The sequence below is a fragment of the Rhipicephalus sanguineus genome, chromosome 3, assembly GCF_013339695.2.
Source record: "Rhipicephalus sanguineus isolate Rsan-2018 chromosome 3, BIME_Rsan_1.4, whole genome shotgun sequence".
NCBI classification, from domain to species: domain Eukaryota; kingdom Metazoa; phylum Arthropoda; class Arachnida; order Ixodida; family Ixodidae; genus Rhipicephalus; species Rhipicephalus sanguineus.
The window spans coordinates 108,853,698-108,874,932 of NC_051178.1; the positions used below are offsets into that span (position 1 = coordinate 108,853,698).

At 43.6% G+C, this 21,235-nt stretch overlaps 1 protein-coding gene across 1 annotated transcript in view; it reads left to right on the forward strand.

The window, feature by feature from the left end:
* Positions 1-3,648: 3,648 nt before the first annotated feature.
* Positions 3,649-21,235, forward strand: part of LOC119386923 (forkhead box protein J3) — a 36,547-nt gene continuing 18,960 nt past the window's right edge. The window contains exons 1-2 of the mRNA XM_037654210.2: positions 3,649-4,125; positions 4,671-4,745. Of these exons, the coding sequence (XP_037510138.1) occupies positions 3,814-4,125; positions 4,671-4,745 (387 nt within the window). The 5' untranslated portion in view covers positions 3,649-3,813. The remainder of the gene's footprint in view (positions 4,126-4,670; positions 4,746-21,235) is intronic.

Sequence of the window (21,235 nt, forward strand, 5' to 3'; positions counted from 1 at the left end):
TCGAGTGTTTGGGGAGTATTTCTGCCACACACCTATCAGTCTCAGAAAAAATGGAGTGTTTGGGGAGTTTTTCCGCCACGCAACAGTGATAGTGTACACACTCTCAGGAAAAGTTTAGTATTAACAAGTATTCGGCCACACAACTATACCTCTAAGAAAAAATCGAGTGTTTGGGGAGTATTTCTGCCACACACCTATCAGTCTCAGAAATAATGGAGTGTTTGGGGAGTATTTACGCCACGCAACAGTGATAGTGTACACACTCTGAGGAAAAATTTAGTATTTACAAGTATTCGGCCACACAACTATACCTCTAAGAAAAAATCGAGTGTTTGGGGTGTATTTCTGCCACACACCTATCAGTCCCAGAAAAAATGGAGTGTTTGGGGAGTATTTCCGCCACGCAACAGTGATAGTGTACACACTCTCAGGAAAAATTTAGTATTTACAAGTATTCGGCCACACAACTATACCTCTAAGAAAAAGTCGAGTGTTTGGGGAGTATTTCTGCCACACACCTATCAGTCTCAGAAAAAATGGAGTGTTTGGGGAGTATTTACGCCACGCAACAGTGATAGTGTACACACCCTCAGGAAAAATTTAGTATTTACAAGTATTCGGCCACACAACTATACCTCTAAGAAAAAATCGAGTGTTTGGGGAGTATTTCTGCCACACACCTATCACTCTAAGAAAAAATCGAGTATTTGGAAGTATTTCTACCACACAACTATCACTCTCAGAAAAATGAAGTGTTTGGGGAGTATTTCCGCCACGCAACAGTTATAGTGTACACACTCTCAGGAAAAAATTAGTATTTACAAGTATTCGGCCACACAACTATACCTCTAAGAAAAAATCGAGTGTTTGGGGAGTATTTCTGCCACACACCTATCAGTCTCAGAAAAAATGGAGTGTTTGGGGAGTATTTCTGCCACATAAATTTGAATTATTTCTGCCACACGCCATCACTCTAAGAAAGTTTCGTGTATTTGGGGAGTATTTCTGCCACACAACTACACTGGAAGAAAAATCAAGTATTTGGGGAGTATTTCCATCACGTAAATATAATAGTGTATACATTCTAAAAAAAATTCGACTAATTGGAAGTGTTTCTGCCACACGTAGTTGTCCCTCTAAGAAAAAATCGAGTATTTGGAGAGTATTTCTGCCACAACACTACACCATAAAATTCATTATTTGGGGAGTATTTCCGCCACGCAACTATAATAGTGTGTATACTCTCAGAAAAAATCGAGTATTTGGAAGTGTTTCTGCCACACAATTATTACTTTAAGAAAGAAATCGAGTGTTTCGGGAGTATTTTTGCGACACAGGTATCACTAAGAAAAAGTCAAGTATTTGTGGAATATTTCTGCCACACAACTACACTCTAAGAAAAAATCGAGCATTTGGGGAGTATTTGCCCCACACCAAGTATAATAGTGTATACACTCTCACAAAAATTCAAGTATTGGGAAGTGTTCACTCACCGATTAGATCGAGGGCATCTTTTTGTCCCACAACGATAATCGTCATTTATTTTGCCTTCATTTCCTTGCATTATCGCCGCGCGCCCGGTACTTGCTGGTCACGAACGGCATGTGCACTATCAGCGTGACATAGTATTCTTGGCAGGAAAGTGGCCAGCGCCGAGTTTTCAAGAAAGGAAACGCAAGCAAGCAAGCCAGATGACGATTATCGTTGCGGGACAAAAAGACGCCCTTTTTACTCGATCTGTTCTGTGAGTGTTGCTGCCGCACAATTATCACTCTCAGAAAAAATCGAATATTTGGAAGCATTTCTGCCACACAACTATCACTCTAAAAAAATTTCGAGTACTTGGGGAGTATTCCTGCCCCGCAACTATCACTCTAAGAAAATTTCGAGTATTTGGGGAGTATTTCTGCCACACAAATATATCACTCTAAGAAAATGAGCATTTGGGGAGAATTTCTGCCACACAACTATCACTCTAAAAATTTCGAGCACTTGGGGAGTATTCCTGCCCCACAACTATCACTCTAAGAAAATTTCGAGTATTTGGGGAGTATTTCTGCCACACAACTATATCACTCTAAGAAAACGTGCATTTGGGGAGAATTTCTGCCACAGAACTATCACTTTAAGAAAAAAATCGGATATTTGGAAGTATTTCTGCCATACAACTATCACTCTAAGAAAAGATCGAGTGTTTTGGGAGTATTTTGCCGCACAACTGCTATCGTGATCTGGCTCACTTGCGTTTCCTTTCTTGAAAACCCGGCTCTCGGCCCTTTCCTTTCAGGAATACTGTGTCACGCTAAGTGCCGGGACCGCGGTGATAACGCAAGGAAAGTACGCGAGGTAGATGTCGGTTGTAGCTGTGTGGCAGAAATACTCCCCAAATACTCGCCATTTTTCTTAGAGTGTACACTCACAGAATGGATCGAGTAAGAAGGGCGTCTTTTTGTCCCACAACAATAATTGTAATTTATTTTGCCTACCTTTCCTTTCATTATCGCAGCGCGCCCGGCACTTTCCGGTCACGATCGGCTTGTGCGCTATCAGCGTGACATTGCATTCTTGGTAGGAAAGTGGCCAGCGCCCAGGGGCGTAGCCAAGGGGGGGGTTGGGGGGGTTCAACCCCCCCCCCCCCCGAAATTTTTCAGTTTTGCTTGCGTATATATACACGCACACGTACAAACGCACGCGCGAACATACATAAAGTATGGTTGAACCCCCCCCCGAAAAAAATTTCTGGCTACGCCCCTGCCAGCGCCAAGTCTTCAAGAAAGGAAACGCAAGCAAGCCAGATGACGATTATTGTTTTGGGACAAAAAGACGCCCTTTTTACTCGATTTATTGTGTGAGTGTAGACTGTAAAATAGTTTGCACCTTTTGGGGAGTGTTTTTTGTTGCTCCCCAGCGAACAGCATGTTGCTATGTCAGCGCACATGCCATTCGCGACCAGAAAGCGCCGGGCGCGCGGCGATAATGCAAAGAAAGGAAGGCAAAATAAATGACGATTATCGTTGTGAGACAAAAAGACGCCCTTTTACTCGATCTGTTCTGTGAGCTATAGTACACGATCGAGGCATACGCGCCAATGGTGCATGTAGTTTTTAGAGTGTGTTGAGTCTTTTAAATGGGAAAGCAAATCAGCTAACAATTAAATCAACAAAAATCTGCCCCAAAGAATATTGTAAGCTTTTCTTCTGAGGGTAACTGCGTTTTCACAAGCGCTATCGATGATTACGCCATGCGCGTGTCTTTCGGTATCGGACAAACTTTTTTATAATGCACTCCCACCTCTGTTTTCATCCTGGTAGCCAAGGCATTTTAATTTGTTACTCGAGACGCCATGCACTGCAGGATTCATGAGCTAGCAGTACTTATGCCGACTGCCACGAATTTAAAGCCGTTTTCATTTGATATCTACAAATCAAAATTTGTAAAACGCGCCGCGCAGCACGACTACCGTAGTGTAGGATGGATGGAAACAACTTTATTGCTACCGTAGTGTACTCTGGTGTACTCTAGCCCGGCCAGAGCTGCTGCAGCAGATGTTTCGCAACAACTTGCGGCGTCGCAGAAATTTTAGCTGTACGCCAGCGCCACCCAAACTTCTGCGTAAAGCGCGCAGTTTGACGTTCTGCAGGGCCAGGCCTAGCACCGATCCGAAACCCGCGTCAAGATGGCAGTGTGTTAAGTTCGAAACTCGTAGCGATGCCCCTTAGAGCCAGTAGTGGCGTCTAGTTAGCAGTGCGTCGGCGCCTCGATTCCGTCCACGATAAGAGCGCCGGGCGACGGCCCCCATTAGAGCGGGCGCTCATGGAATGGTCACCGCGTACGACTCAACGGGATAACAACCCGCGACGGCCTCTTCAGCCGCCGCCGCCGCATCACCCGCTGCAGGCTGGCGGCGGCGGGACGGCTGCGGCCACCGCGACGCACATCTCGCGGGGCGCTCAGCCGGACGACGTCTCCTCCGGTGGCGTTAAGCGAAAGCCGCCCTACAGTTACTCGACGCTCATCTCCTTCGCCATCAACAGTTCGCCCACCAAGAAGATGACGCTGAGCGACATATACACCTGGATCTGCGCGAACTTTCCCTTCTACCGCGAGGCAGGCACGGGATGGAAGGTAGGTGCCCGTCAAACTCTTTCGGTTTCGAGTCTCTCGATCGCCTCTTCGTGCCGTGTTGCCGGAGAAGCAAAAGCGCACGCCTGGTATTACCCGCGGTCGAAAAAAAACGATCGAGGTACGGGCGCGTCGTTTCCAGGCGCCGACCTTGGCACACGGCATGAAGCGCGATCGCTCGCTGCCGCTTTTGGTTGTCTGTGTTTTTTCCGCGCTGCGAAAAACGCGCTCGTGCGCTGTCGACCTCGGGAGTCGAGGACGGCGGTTCGCCGGGTCCCGACTCCGGGTTGCACAGCGGCGACTTTGTTGTCTTGCAACCCGCGCAACCATCTCTCCAGTGATAGTTGTCTGACCTTTGTGTTTACAAACGTTGGGGCTCTCCCGTGTCGATGTCCGCGCGTGTTGGCGGCGGCGCCCTCGTCGTTGCTGACGACGTCGAGGGTCCTTGACGTTGAGCTTCCGCCGCGGTGGCGCTTTGCCTTGAGCCGCTGGCGCGAACTCGGTCTTTATTTAATATATATTTTTTTTGCGTCTCTCCCTGCCCGCAGAACTCTATCCGCCACAATCTGTCGCTGAACAAGTGCTTTCACAAGGTACCTCGGTCAAAGGACGACCCCGGAAAGGTAACGTGTATTGATCATCGCAGCAGCGCTCGCATTTTTTTCTCTCTCGCTCTCTTGAATTTTTTTTCTTTCCCGTGTGGTTGTCGTTTTTTTTTTTTTAGGCTTTCTGTATCGCTCTCCCCATTTTTTCCCTCCTCCACCACTCCCGCGCTAGCGCAAGAGAGTAAAAAAAAAAAAAATGATATGTTAACGGCTTCGCCGCTGCGCTGCGGTTGTGGTACAAGGTTCGACTGTGCGAGTGCGCGGACCGTTTTTTGCGGCAGCGCACGTGCGTATGTGTGTATGCGCGCGACAGAAACACTTGCGCATTCGCTCTGTTCGCGAATGCCAGCGCTTATTCTGTGCACCCTGCGTGGCAATAAGCACTACTACGCACGTTTGCAGAGGTTATAAGGAGGGTTTGAAGGGGGAGAGGAGGCGAACGTCGAAGCAGCGAAGGAGAACGCGCTGGCGGAACGCGCGATCCAAGGATTGTAGCGAGTCCGGGAGCGATGGTGCGAAATTGGTGACGCACGATAGTCAGCGTTGCAGTCTTTGCCAAATGAAACGGAAAGGGGTTTTGCTTCAGAGAGAGCGGCGAGAGAGGGGGAACGGAGTGTACAAACATATTGCGCGCATACCTCTCCATGCACGGCAGAGGCGGAACTCCCTTGGCGGTTGTTCGCAAACACGTGCGATCATCGCGACCTTGGATGCGAGCGCAGATTTTCAAGGCCTCGCGCCGCGCGGAACGAGCGAAGAAAACGAGGAAAAAAAAGTGGGGATTATTGTCAGGCGTGGCATGCGGTTTATGAGGACCCGATAATCAACTCTGTGAACTAGTATAATTAACTTAGCATGTGTGAAAGTACTCGTCTTTACATTGTTTGTTGCTCAATTATTATTCGGGCGAAATGGATAGACACCACCTAAGGGATGTGGACGCGCGCAAAACGTACCATGTATTTTTTTCCAACCGTACACGAGACAAACTCTCACGCTTGCTCCTTCACTTAATCTGAAGCCTGTGACCTGCCTTTGCTTTGGGCACACTGAGAGCTAAAGAAATGTCATATGAAAGGTACATGCACTTCAAGGAATGTGCGACAGAGTTTAGTGAACTCGTTCATGCTTAACCTTGGTACTTTAATAGGCCGTACCTTTTCATTGCTCAGTTGGCGATGAAAACCGTTAATCGAAGCTATGATTATTTTCAAGAGAGTATGCATCCCGTATTACAAATCTCAAAACCTTTTTGTTGCATTTGCACAGTTTGGTTGCAGTGAATGTAAAAAGAAGTTTGCTGGGTTGAGCAGTTCATTCTTCTAGGAATTGTTGTTGTCCCTGTTGAGCAATAAGTGAATGGCTCTGAGTAAATATTGTCGAAATGCATGTCGTGGTGATTGTGCGGCACCAGGATTTTAACCGCGGGAGGAATACGATGAGGTTGATCCTTCACGGGAGCAGGCACACACTTCCACTTAGGTTGAAACTTCCAATTACTGTAAGAAAGGCTGTTTTGCAATTAGGCAGAAGCATAATTCGTGAATACATCGTGACTTTCCCACTTTTGATGTTCCTTCAAATGTGTTACCTCGGTGGTAGTATTCCGATTTATTTCACACACCTTAGGAATCTATGCTTGTCTCATATTATTTTTTAATTAATTTTTATTAGTGATTTTCTACTATGTCATCACAAAGATCTGCTTCTTTATGGAAAACTGCATTTTATGCTGTTTAATAACTTTTCTAAAGGCCGTCATAGCCTCAACTAATCTTTGCGGTTCTTGCATTAACGTTGTGTTGTATGAAAAAAGGAGTGCCATTATGAATAGTTCATTGTTTCTTGCTAACAACAGTGCACTTGAGAAGTCTTCAAGCTGAGAGTACCCGGTTGCAATTCTTGCTGCAGTTACATTCGTGTCTTATCATATTATATGGGCAGTATCCACAGTAAGTTGTCACTTTACTCTTGCCATACGATGCCCTGGTAGGTCCATCAATTCTTAATCTGTGGCTTATGACAGCTGATGTAGAGTTAAAAATGAAAATAAATGGATGACATCAGAAATTTCGGCTGCTTTATAAAAAAAGGACCTTCTTTGTGCTCAAACTTAAGTGTTATCCAGATTCTGAAGCAATGCAATGTAAATTTAAACAAGTACAAAATGGAGCAAGCGCAGTAATTTGTTGCAAGCGAATGCATTTATGGGATGAATTTAAGTCTGCTTGGGCAGGCACCAGAAAAACATGGTCTTTAATAAATAATCTCAGAGATGGTAACAAGCATTCATGCGATTTCATTTCATTTGGTGTTGACGACTGTATCCTCTGTAATGATTTTTAATGCTGTATTCTCTCAGCTGTCGGGTAATGTATCGGCACTCTCGCCACTGTGCTTTCTGTGAAATAGTAATTGTCTGCACATTTACCTTCGTTAACCGAAGATGAACTTAGGTCAGTTATCTTCAGCCTAAATCGTAACAAATTGCCAGGTATTGATGGCATTTACATAAATGACCCGTGCTCCGTTCTTGACGTTATTGAGGATGTTAATTGCTGTCGCTGTACAGTGATATTTCCAGTGGTACAGTCCCTTTAAATATGAGAACTACTGTAGTAATTCCACTTTATAAGGAAGGGGCAGGTAATAAAACAGAAAACCATCGCCCGATTTCTCTGTTGCCTTGTCTATCTCATGTTCTCTCGAAGCATTTATTGCTGGCAGTGACAAGGGGGCTTTGTAGATATATGCGGTACACAATCCCCTACCTAGTACGGCTTGATTCCAGGAAAAGGTACGCAAGCGCTTCTCAAAGATCTATCTGACGTATTGAACTTTTCCTTCGAACGCAATCAGATCGTTTGTGCAATCCTTCTTGACATCAGCAAAGCATTTGACAGCATGAGTCGCAGCATTTTGTTAACCAAGCTTTCCTTTATTAGGGTATCGCGGCACATTCTTGACGCTACTGGAAAACTTTTTGCGTCATAGATGCCAGCTGGTTTTACTCGGGCAAGTTACGACAGATTTCCAAGTAATAAAATTGGGTGTAAATAGGCTCAGTCCTCCGTTATTTAACATTTATGTGAAGAACCTTGCCGGTGTGGTCCCTGTTGGATTGTATCAATACACAGATGATACTGACATTTTAGCACGATGAGTCAACCATATGCGTGCTATTGCTTCATTGCAGGCAGTGGCAGTTAAAGCTGTGGGTTGGTTTTCTGCTGATTTAAGTGATATTAATACATCTAACTTTAAAACTGATCATCTGTCATAATCCCCTGGTAAAGACAGACACCAATTATCTCTTTCTACTACACGATTCAAAATGTTCTCCACGTCTCTGTAAACCTCTAAGGGAATGCGACTTCTGTCAAATATCTTGACTTCGACAGTGATCTTTCCTGGGACTCTCATCTAGAGTACGTATGCGAAAGACTTCGTGGGGTATCATGTGGGTTGTAAAACATGAGATATTATATGCTCCCTCTCATTTTGAAAACTTGTGCTGTATGCTTTCGGTGACAGTGTATTAAGGTACGGCATAACAGTACACTCAAACCTCGATATAACGAACACTGACATAACGAATTATCCGTTATAATGAAGTAAATGAAGAATAGTTTTGCCATAAATACAGTGCTACATATATACATTTTTAAAGAATTTCTGGATATAACGAACTTATTTTCGTGTTAGGGGGGGGATGTGACTTTGTTATAATGAGGTTTGAGTGTATATGGTCATTGTGCTATCTGTCGGCAGATGAAGGTCAGCTCAATTCTTATTCAATGTTAAAAAAAAACATCAGCTATTATCTAAACATTAATGCCTCAAGCGACGTTTTTAACCCTTTCAGTCACAACTGCCTGTAAATGCATAAAATCTGCACATTATTTCAAGGCACCCGATATTCTCTTGAAAAAAAATAATGTCACAATACTGTGTTTTATGGTAGTTAATGTTTATTAAATTGTAATTGAATTTTAAAATAAATAGCTATCCTGAAAATGAAAAATTCTTGGAACAAAACATTGGAACAGCAAGGTGCCGTTTTCGTTGTTTTGATCATTGAAATACCAATATGCATGCAGCTTGAGCTTCTACGAGAATGTTGACGTTGCATTGACCACTGGATGACGGTGTTTTTGCTAAAAATTGTAGTTTCGCTGAAGCGAAAGTCTTAATCAGTCCACTATCTTCATCACAAGATTGGCAAGTTTGTTGGCCAGGCGTTTGGCGATGCATTAGAACATTATATGGGTGGTATATTTAAAGTTATGCTGTTCTGCAGCTTGATTGAAAATAGGCACTTGCGTGTGGTTTCGTGTAATCCTATTTATGTGTTTCTGTTACTGTGTGGGGCTTCATTGTGTAAATTTACACAGTGAAGCCCAACACAGTAACAGAAACACATAAGATTACACGAAACAACACGCTAGTGTCTTTACTATGTTGTAGCTGCATTGCATTAGCCAGTTCCCGTCTTCACCTTGTAATAACAGAATGTGGGTAATACGGCTGCATTTGGCTTCAGAAGTGCAAATTTTGTACATGTTTACATGAATAACATATGCAAGTGTTGTGTTTTTGTAAATTTTTCTTGAAGATGCAGTAATCAACACTGAATTTTACCTGCTTTTGGTGCTAGGGCCCATGCTGTTATAAGTGGTTTATGTGTTTCATTCCATACTTAGCTGTACATGTCGTGTTCAGTTGAACATGGTTCAATATTTATCTGTTAGTTTTATTTAAATGCCGGTGACAAAGTACCATCTTGAATACTGTAGACATTGTTGTATTCCTACCAGCACTTACAAAATATCCTGGAGGCTGTAGTCACTTCTATAGATGAGCTTACCTCAATTTACGTAATTGTGATACTTTTTTGTCACTTAAAAGTCATTAAAAGTTGTGTTCCTTTCCGAAAGCTTGTGAATATTTGTTCGAAATAAAGTATTGTGGGGTCCTAAAGGCTGTTTCACATGACACGAAACGGAGCGATTTTCAGGCTGCGAATTCGCTTGCAGCGAAAAAAACAGCCGAGTGCTCTCGCTGCAGTGGTCAGCGGTGAGCGACCAACATGTCGGAAATTTTTCGCTCTGTTGGCAGCGGCGGAGCGATTTTTCAGTCGAGACCCGTCGAAATTGCGCCGACCCGGCCGAGCCGTCGAAATTGCGCCAACGAGTTTGTTTTGGTTGGGGCCGTTGTTGCGTATTCTCAAGTGAATTTAGATTGTAAAGTGTTTTTAAATGACAAGACAGGCGTGCTCTTCGCTACCGGCGATGAAAAGTTAAGAATATCATAGCGCACAAGTTGTTACATTACATTCGAAATTTATGCAGAGTCTGCCACAAACAACGGCAGCAAGCAACTTTGCGCGCCGTGCCAGTCGCAGAGTGAAAATCGCAGACCATTCGCTGTCCATGTGAAACGAAACCGCCATTAGCGGCGGTTGCGAACTGAGCGAACTGAGCGATTTTCTTCGCTGCAATTGCAGCATGTGAAACAGCTTTAAGGTTGTTTTGAAAATGGTTGCCTTAATATTTGAAAACTCTCGGAATAGTACAAGAGGTGTTCAAATGGAAAGGAACGAAACGTCGTAACAACATGACTGTTCACATAGATGCCACTGTGGGAGACATTTAGGGATGCGATTGGAGTCTCGGCTGTGGATCGGAGCATGCAGGGGCGCCCGCATGTGCAGTAGAGAGCAGAGCCTCTTATAAAGAATGCCGTCCAATTGACGTGGCAGTGCGTGTGAGGACAGGATGGTGTTCACATTGCAAAATTCGACGACTGAGGAGTAGCAGGGCGTTAAACGATTTCTGACAGCGGAAGGTGTTAAACTGGCCACCATTCATCGCCTGGGATTTCGATGTGTTTGGTCCCCTGAAAAAACACCTGAAAGGAAAGCGCTTCAACTACATGGGACGACAAACTCGAGGACGCCGTGAAGGACTGGGTCTCATCACGGCCACAGGAATTCCGGGAACAAGGAATCCTTCAGGTCGTTCATCAATGGGATCGCTGTGATCAGGCGCATAGTGTATACCTTGAATATGTTCATCATTTATACCCACAGTGTCGTTTCGTACTTTTCATTCGAACGCCCCTTGTATTTTATTCGATGCAATCACAGTTCGATTCATATTTGATTTGGTTCTCTGCTGACACTCTCCGACTCTTGTGCACTGACGTTTTTGCATTTTGCCCTCGTCCAAATGCAGCTGTCTCCACTGGCAATCAATCCCGCAACCTGGCGCATAGCAGCAGAAGTTAGTACAGTTATTAAACATTTTTCCTCTAGAAAATTCCTTTTCTCTTGGCAGTCCACATTTATAGTGTGGAATTGATACACCAAGGCACTACAGGGAGAACTGGTTAGTTTCGTCATTGTTCTTTGTTTTTTCTATCTCAGCAGCTCTGTGTTCACAAAAGCTTCCACTTCTCTCGTGAATTTTTTTGGGTATTTAACTGCTTGTATTCCCTCATAAATTCCTTGAGTCGCCTATGGATCACTAAATATTGACAAGAAACAGCAATTATAGAAATACTTGTTTTTTTTTCATTCACGCACTGAAACTTTCACATATAGCTTTATTTCGCATGCAGAATCGACTATGAGACAATGTAACTGGCACAGTTCTATCTTTACTGTCAGCAGTCTACTGGTGTTCCAGGAGTGGCATCTGTGTTTGCTGACCTTTCGTTACAAGGTTATCATACGTAATTAATTTGTTCACCTCAAAGGCAAGGGTGTGCTTGAATCTCCGAGCAGCACACCTTAGCAGCTCCAAACATAGCCAATGAGGTTATATGCCAGCTGTATTTTGTTGTAGACATGTTGCAAACTGCTGCAGTTAACTATGCGTAAACACATTTCCAAATTTTGACCATCACAGTGGCAGAGTTATCTTCGATGTCTCCCACAGTGTATAGTTCAGCTTTCCACCCACCCCAGTGCAGGGAGGGTGGGAGGGGGTGCAGTTTTGTCAGAAGAGTAATAGGTTTATCTATAGTTTCACTGATTTGTGTTAGATTAGATCGCAGAGTACCTAATTGAGCAGTTAATACTGTGTACAGCTGTATCAACAGAGGAGATTGATATACTTATTAGGGGCACTAAAGTGAAGCACTAGACGAGTTTAGAGTGATAAGCTATTCTTTGACAGCTCTATTGTCATTAATTTAGCGATAATAGGACCTATACTGAAAGAAAAAATGACGTCGTTAAAAGGTTTCATTCTTGAATTTTGTGCTGAAATCTTTGCATCTGAATGTCAGTGTAACATTGCAGGTTTTGAAGTCTTCTCTGGGTATATTGGCTAGTGTCCCTTTAAGTTCTAGCCTAATTTTGTAACATGCTTATGAGATCATTTTGGAACGGGCTGCCTCTATAATAATATCTGAGGTTTAACATCCCAAAACCACGATATGATTTTGAGGGTTCCGGAAATTTCGACCACCTGTGGTTCTTTAATGTGCACCTAAATCAAAGTACACGGGCCTCAAACATTTTCGCCTCCAACGAAAATCCAGCCGCTGCGGCCGGTGCTCGGGCAAGGCATAGTGGGTAGGTATATAGTACACTTCGTTTCTTTGTACCCCTTGGGAGAATTGTTTCCCATAGGATTCTGTATAGGATTTTGCATAGATTTGTAAAGGGAACAGCATTTCTGATGCGTAGCTTTCCTGCAGGCACTTGGTCCATCACAATTAAGGCGTCGCGCATCTTGCGATCTTCGGTGAGGCTTCCGTTTTTATCGCTTTCCTTTCTTTCAGTGTGTCGTCAGCATTAACACCCTCTGCATTTCGACAAGCCATTGTACGTCAGTGCGCGTACCATGTGCAGATCTTAACCTGTCACTTGCCTTCTTTTAAATGTCATTTTAACTCCTCCTTTTTTTTTGTTATTGAAGGGCAGAGGTGGAGTTCTGTCATGGCATTTATGTCGGAGTCGTGCTTGAAAGGGCTGTTGTAGTGCGGTAGCATTTTCCTTGAAGCCTTTGCAGCTTTTCGTGATATGCGTCTCTTAAGCCGTTCTTACCGTTTACAAACTGAAATCCTGTTTACGTACCGGTACTACCTTGTTATCGTACCTGAAGGAACTGTGTCCCATATTCGTAGGGGCAGGTGCAGACCCGTGGGTCCAGGAAGGAGTGCTTGAAGGGACACAGAAGATAAAAAAAGTGTTCTGGCTGTATTTGCAAACTGCCATTCTCCTCTACAAAAAAGAAAACAACAACTCTAACTTAGCTAAGAGGCTTGATAACATGCATGCACCTTGTTTATAGCTACTTTTTTATTAGTAGAATGGAAGCGCTAAGGCAGTGACGTCTCCCCTGACGTGACGAAATCTGTGATGAAATTTGTGACATCGTCCTGACGTGGCGGGTGCCGAGGTTCCAACGAGAAGTTCTAAACGTAACGCCTTGACCTTTAATTCCTCGTTCACTAATGAACCGATTGACGCAAAAGCAATGAAAATGGAGCTTTGAAAAAAATATGTTCAGTCCAAATGGTATTTAGTTTGTACTTAATGTCTCTTTATCTCATTCGGCTATTTTGCCTTTGCCAACATGCGAAGAATACAAAAAACAGACACTGGAATCTAATAGTAATTACTGAGGTTTTACGTGCCAGAAGGATATTATATTGTAACGGCACCTCTGGCGCGAGACCGAGGAGCTGTGGGAGAAGAAGACGACAAAGAAGACTGTTGGTTGCTTCCGTAGCCTCACCCCATCCAGTCCTCCGCTGCTGAGCGTTCTCAATTAACACTTCCTGACTTGTGACAGTATTGTGGAGCACAACTTAGTGAGCGACTCTGGATAAGTTTCGATCGCCTGGGGTCCTTTAGCATGCAGGCATTGGAGTCTGCTCCTGGGAATGGAACTCGTGATTTTGCTTGGTGAAGCTAGGAACTTTCCTGTTATGAGTGTCGAGACTGTCTGTTCCTTGTCGAAGTAGGTACTTCACCTGTAAACGGTGCAGAATAGTACGTCGTAGACTTCCCAAGTATAGCTTCTTCCTGTGTTATTACTTTTTGTGCTTTGGTGCTAAAATACAGAGGAACCTTGTTAATACATATCTGTTGGGAACGCAGCATAACTACGCCCACAAAATTGACTAAATGTGGTTGTGCATACTGACTGACAAATTCATATTTAAGTCTCCTTGTGCATGCTAAAGAGAAAAAAAAAAGGACCACAAATGTGACTGCTCAGTAATCAATACCTAAAATGTGAGCCGGGACATTTGCTTTGCGTGGCTTTTTTTTCTTTTTCATAGTGATGCATTGCTCCTAGCAATGCATTGGTTGGAACTGTAAATACAGATTTGCTAACGGTGGCGACTGTGGATTGCTTTCATAATTTCAAGGAACGCTCGTTTCGATATATACTGCACACACCCCGAGGTGTACCAGTAACGTACTGCGATTACACCGAATGTCTTCCTTGCGCCAGTCTTATCAGCATCGCTCTAGCCTATTGATGCACTTATAAGCTCAATGTCGGCACTTGTACCGTAAAGTACCACGAAAGTGCCCACACCACTTTCGCTGAAAATTGCGTTAATTTAGATGTGGGCACTTGTCTGGTCGAAACAGTAAACACCAAGATGGTGGCCATCAAAAAGCTTCTAGGCAGGGTTACGGTGGCTACGGAACCGAAGAAAGCGTGTTTATTTTGAAATTGTAAATGATCGGGGACAGTAATGCTTACTCGTCATCACTGAACCCAGCGAATGGCCCTTCCGAGTCAGTGCAGAATGGGAGGTCAGTGCATTCGTTACTGATACTCGCTTGGCTTGAACAGACCACAGGCTCTCTGGTGCATATGCAAGTGCCCGTTCTCACTGTTATCCAACGCAACACTTATCCCATACCTCTCGAAGGATCACATGACCTTCTCTTCGGGCACAGCAGCGCAAGCCGTTGACACAAAGTTGAGCACATCTTCGCACAAAGGTTACCGGTGGTTTCCCATTAGGAGCCTTCTCTTCCCTCCTCATGAACTCAGCCCATGGTACGCGGAGGGAGCCCATGAACGACTTATTCCAGTACATGTCTGCAGGCTGAAGGATTCCTGTACACCCTCCTGGAATGTACACGATGCCAGTACTGGCTGCTTCTGCTGCATCGACAACGAGGTTCGTTTTATGGATGGGGGCTTGGTCAATGACACACAAGAATTTCACGAGAAGTGTGGGAACAGTGGCTGGGTGCATGCTTTATGAAGAAAGCCCTGGCACCACTGGGTTCTCTTTCAAGGACTGTTCATTTTCACCCTCCATAATTTCTACCCCCATCGGTCTTTTCCTTTCCACCAAAAGTTATAGAATATTCCCGTCATCACCCCTAGTGGTCTCGTAACGGCCGCAGTGGGGAGAATATTTCGGCTGATGCTGGCACTTTGGAGGGGGAGGGTGCTTAACATATAAATTTACGAATTCTGAAGTCTTGAGATTGTTTATACTGGGTGCTTGTGCGAAACTGGGTGCTTCCACAGTACTTTAGAGTAGTCTGTCCCTGTAGTATGTAAGCCGGCAGCTGGACTGTGCCCTGTTACTTTGCCGTGCAACATAGGCGATGACTGCAATGACTTCCTGGTTGCTGTGTGGGTCAGCTATGGCAAAACAATAAAAGATTCAACAGTAAGCTTCCAGTGCCACTAAGTACTACGTTATGAGCGCTTTATAGCATACAGGTGGCGATGCTTATCATAATGGCGATGGGCATGGCTGGCATTTCAGCCATGCCCATTGGTAATGATGTTCTTTTTTTTTTGTGGTGTTGTCTCATGACTCCACACATTTCTCACACTCATTGCTCATTCTCATGCTCATCGCTATGCTTATACGGAATACCTGCATCAGAGCCACTTGCGCATGCCACGTGAGCAGATCACTTGCGGCACGGAGCGGAGTCAACTGCATTGGTTGTAACTGTAACTGGTGCAGTTAGCCTCTGCTTGACAAAAAGTTGTACCGAGATGGGCTCAAAGGAAGGCCTGCGATGACCAGCTACGGGGGAAGTGTTCATCCAGTGGCATTATAAAGACTCGTTTGAGGATTGAAACTGCGTCTTCATTGTAAGTTTTCTTTTTTTGGCAAGCGCCGAATCATTCCGTGCCAACTGTTTCAACCAGTGTTCTCAACTATCTCCAATTTTATTTTTAACTCAAAGATAACTAGCACGATAGGAAAAATTTTTCCCCCCAAATAATTCAGGTAGCAATTGTAATCACACTTGAGATCTATTAGAATTTTCTCAGATGGCATTATATCAGGTGGGAGAAAAAAAATTGTCAAAAATTGAGTATTTTTGATTTCACAGCAGCCCAAACAATTTAGAATAACTGCCATTTGGGCGTGTTAGTTCATGATGGGAAAAGCACTACTACAACGGAGACTTAGCCAGACCACAGGACAGAATGCTTTGTCGTTTGTTTTTACTTAGTCTGCGCTGTAGTAGTGCTTTTTCCAATCATGAGCCAAAACAATTACATGCCTGTTGGCGTCACGTAGCACGTGATCTTTTTATGAGCTCGCAGCTGACCAATAATCCCTCGTAGACTACCTGAAGGCATCAAGCCTGCCAGAACGAGGCCCTCGCTATGAATGAAGGAAAGAAGGTGACTTTTAAGGGCTCGTTTTTCTTTGTTAGACGCAATATATTAATGAGAACTGACAGACAATAATGGTCAGCTGCGGGATTATTGGTCAGCTGCGAGCTCGTAAAAAGATCACGTGCTACATGACGCCAACAGGCAGAAAAAGAATGTTCCACACTCACTGCCATGGCTGCAATCAGCGCTGACAAACATTTCTATTTAAATAGACATATAACTTCATAAAGTGGACGAGAGGATGACCGCCGCCGTAGCTCAGTGATAGAGCATCGGTTGCGTAATTCGAAGGTCGCAGGTACGATCCCTGCCAACGGCAAGTTATATTTTCGTCCACTTTACTTTCTTCACATTTATATTCTAATTACTACAAATAGCACCCCCTATACTTTCCTTGGCATTATTGTCTGTCAGTTCTCATTAATATATTGTGTCTAACAAAGAAAAACGAGCCCTTAAAAGTCATCTTCTTTCCTTCTTTCCAGATGATGTATTATGCTTGATGTGCAGAGAACACCTCAATAGAATAAAAAAAATGAAAATATTACATGCAGTATTTGTTTTAGAATCTGTGTCATGACTAACAGTGAAATACATATTGGGTGTAATTCAGAAAATACTTCTGTGCAACTTTTTTCCTGGGAAATATATATCAGCAGTTTGCCACATAGTGCACCAAACATTTGTAAAAAAACTAGAGCTGTGCGAATAGCAAAATTTTGGGTGCGAAGCGAATTCGAATAATAAAGATTGAGTGCGAATCGAATCGAATAATTTCGAATAATTTTCGAATATTTCTCAAACATTTTTCGAATAATTCGAAGTGAAATTACAGAAAAAGTTGCAGAGAATCCCTAAGTATGTTCTTGTGAGATAGCAACATGAAAGTGTTTCTTTTCGCTAGGTTGATGAAGCGCTGGTGGGGTCATATTTCATAGTTGTCTTTCTTATCAAGAGTGAGGCAATGTAGAGGCCGAATTGTATTTACGTACATGATTTAATGCAACCAAAGTGCTGCCGACAACACTTTACACGTGATAGGCAGAGATGCCATTTCCTCAGCCTCTCCTCCTCTTTCAACTGCTGTGGAAGGCCAACTGATGTGGCAGACAAGGGTGTGCTCCCTTCAAGTCCGGAGTTCCAAATCTCCCTCGTAGACGTCGATATATAGGAACATCTGAAATTTTGGATGCTAAAAAGCTTCGGCGTCCGATTTTTCGGACTTCCTGCCCAAATTTCAGGTCCAAAACAGCATTAATTGAGCCCCCAACTCTGCTACATCTTTCATCTCCATACTGGAACCAGTGTTTTCTTGAGTTAATACATTTGCGACCGTAGCGGAGCTTGAAAGGCAGCTTTGCCGCAATACGGGGGTGTGAGGAGGTGAAGCATATTGAAAATCTAGGGACCACTTCCAATCAGACGTTGACTGTCTCTTGCCTCAGTTCGACCGTAACGGAGCTTGAAAGGCAGCTTTGCCGCAATACGGGGGTAGGTGAAGCATATTGAAAATCTAGGGACCACTTCCAACCGGACTTTGTCTCTTGACCAAGTTCGACCGTAACGGAGCTTGAAAGGCAGCTTTGCCGCAATACGAGAGTGTAATTAGGTGAAGCATATTGAAAATCTGATGGGGTCACTTTCAACCGGACGCTGACTGCATTTGTCTTTGGGAAGTTCGAATAGTTCGAATAGTAAAATTCCAGTGCGAATCGAATCGAATAGCAAACACTATTCGAAAAATATTCGAAATTTCGAATATTCGCACATCCCTAAAAAAAACTTGTGAAATTTTTATGCGTAAAGGCAAAGATGTTTTGTTTGATGTTCGTTGACATGCCGCTGTGTTTTGAATACGTTCATGTAGTTCTGTGAGGCGAGCATGAATGGCTGAATCATTAGTTGGGTTGTGCATTTGTGGTCTGTGTCGTGGAGATGAGCAGAGATTCACGGGAGCATCTCTGGTAGAGCTTGTGCTACTTGGAAAAATGTCTCTGCTACTTTAATTAAGATATCCATTTTCCATATGAATACCTTTGATCTTTGCATATCCTTACACATTTCTTATATTGGTACTGTTCCGCTCTGTGTTTCATGGTCACGCCAAAAAATTGCCTTGAACTAACAAGCCGTTACAAGACATTTGTGACATAAACTCTTCGAAATGTTTTTTTTTTTTCTGCTGGTTAGTGCCGACTTAAGCACACGTTTCCTTGTATGTTTGCCTGGCATTTTCTAATGGCATGCTTAAAATGCTCCTGCTGCGTAGCACCTTCCTTGCTGCCGCCCTTCGCATTAGACTTGCCATTGAAACATGTGCAGCCCGTTTTTCTGCATAAATTCTTGCTAAAGTGCAAATGTCATAATAAATGTCACTCGCCACACTGCCACCAGAACAATTCTAAAGCTGCCAGCGTGTCGTGATAAGCTGCACGATGTCTGCGACCAAGTGATGCCCATTGTCGTATCTCCATGAACACAACACTGACTTTTTGGTTTTCTTATGTGCTTACGTTTAACTACTAGATTGAGTTGAGAAAGCAACTGCGTTTTGTTCATTGCAAAACCACACTCTGAATATAGTGTTTTTTTTTTCTTCTTGTTTTTCATTATTGAACTTCTGCGCAATCTCTTGGCATATTGAAGAAAATATGAATGCGCACGCATCGGAAGGGGTGTGGTTATGCGTGGAAATGAGCGTGTGGTAAAGGTCAAAGGCATTGGTGCTAGTGTAAGGTGTGTTGTGAAGGCGCGCTAGAACATTGTGACATATTGGGATAGGAATTCGGTGAATAAATACCACGCACATTTGAACAGGTGCCCTGCACATGTGTGTGAGGTGCACATGGATTCGTGCTGGTGTACGTTGTCATAGGATGTTACACGTTGTGTCTTAGAAAAACTTTGAACTGTTTGTGTTTTCCTAGCTCATTTCACCATGTGTTTGTTTTGGCTAGTTGAACATTAACAGGACAAATATATGTGTAGCATGTTCGTTTATATAAACAGATTGGTTGTGGCATTCGAGCAATAAGCTCTTGGAGGACAGGGAGCCTATTACTTCGCAACACTGACTTTGAGGTCACTTGATGCTGTGAAGGAAAATGATGCTGGCATGCGCTGAAATGCTCACCCCTTCAGTTTTGGTTAAATTAAAATTTTAATTGCATTATTAGGCACCTTCAGTGCTATTACCTCTTTGCACTGCTCTCTCAGTTCTTTTTACTGGCCCTGGGAATTAAAGAAGGCAGTAGTGATTGGCAGAATGTGACCTTTAGCCTATTAGCTACCACATATTTTGTGGGCTGTGAGGCCTTTCATGTGAATTATTTTTATTGTATAAATACGCTACAAAAAATCCTACCACCACATTCGCTATATGCTACTCTTCGATCACAAGTATGTCGACAAATGTGAACAGATATTTTTGTGACCTGAAGCAACGATTTTTAGTTTTGATCACGAAGTAAAAGTCCGATTATCATTCTACATGAGAAAGCTAGATATCGTCAAGCACGTAGAGTGCTGTCTTTGGGGGGCAGCTTTTACGTCCAAAAGACTCTCCAAGAAATCGCCGCCATTACGTTAGCGCAGACTGACGTCGGTGTAAAAGATAATGTAGAAACCTTCGTCATGTGGTAGTGCTAGCTGAGCACCTTTTCCTGGTGTCTCCTCACATGTGGAAAGCGCGGGCATTCTACGAGCAACAACAAAAATTTTTCTTAGAAATCTAACCTTTGCGGTAGCGGGCTGGGGCTGTCATCCATTGACGATAAGCGCAGTGTATACTGCCGCTCGTGCCATCTGTGAATAAGCTTTTAAACCAATCGTACCTTCCATGTGGTGGATCGCTGGCTTTGGTAATGCAGCCCCATGGTTTGTTGACTCGGGCAGCCAGTCACTTAACATTTGCGGTGCAGTGCAGAACTTCCGTGTAAGCCACATCATTTGTCACAGTCTCGAAAAATTGGTGACTTTGCTTTCAGCACTCAACTAAGCCACACCTGCCTGCTGTGGTACCTCGTAACGACATACAAGTAAGCCGCAATTCCACCCAGTGCCAGTGGTATAGCAAAGGTCCTATTTTGTAATTGTAAGAGCGGCACATGCCCAGTGGCAAGCACGAAGCCACCTAAGTTGGTGTGAATCAGATTACGTGCAAGTAACATACATACCGCAAACTGGGTGAAGTTCCCGAATTACGCTGATTGGATAAAAATCGTATTACATTAAGAGTGGGCAAGCATTATATAGTGCGATACCATGATAAAAGCAGGATGTGTTAATAAATAATTGTTCAAAGCATCCATGAATGAGCTTGAGCAGCTGATAGTAGCAAAAAAAGGTTTTCGTCAGTGTTTCAGTATACAGCTGGCAGCCGTATCACATTGATACTGCATTTAGCCATTTCAAGTTTAGGCATTTCTATGCATCAATTAGACTGATTCGCATTAGCACACTTGTGATTACAACACCTCATTGCATTGCATTCCTACTTTAAACTGTGACTGTTGGCAGAAAATGTCGCTGTGTAGTACTTGAACTACGGTCATGACTTCCTTTTTTTTTTTCGTCGTGTGCTTACATCACATTACTTCTTCTTTTTCATTCTTTTACATTCCCTTTCCCCATTCCACGTACCGGGTAGTGAACTAGAGGTTTCCTCTGGTTAACTTACCTGTCTTTCCTTACACTCTTTTCTCTCTCTCTCTCTTGCATTAGCACACTTGTGATTACAACACCTCATTGCATTGCGTTATTACCTAACCAGTCTTGAACTGAAAAAAGCTTGCATTTCGTAACAAATAGTTTGCAAAGGACTTTATTTACAGGGGGCTCTAATGGTCTCGCAGTCATGTACAGCATGCC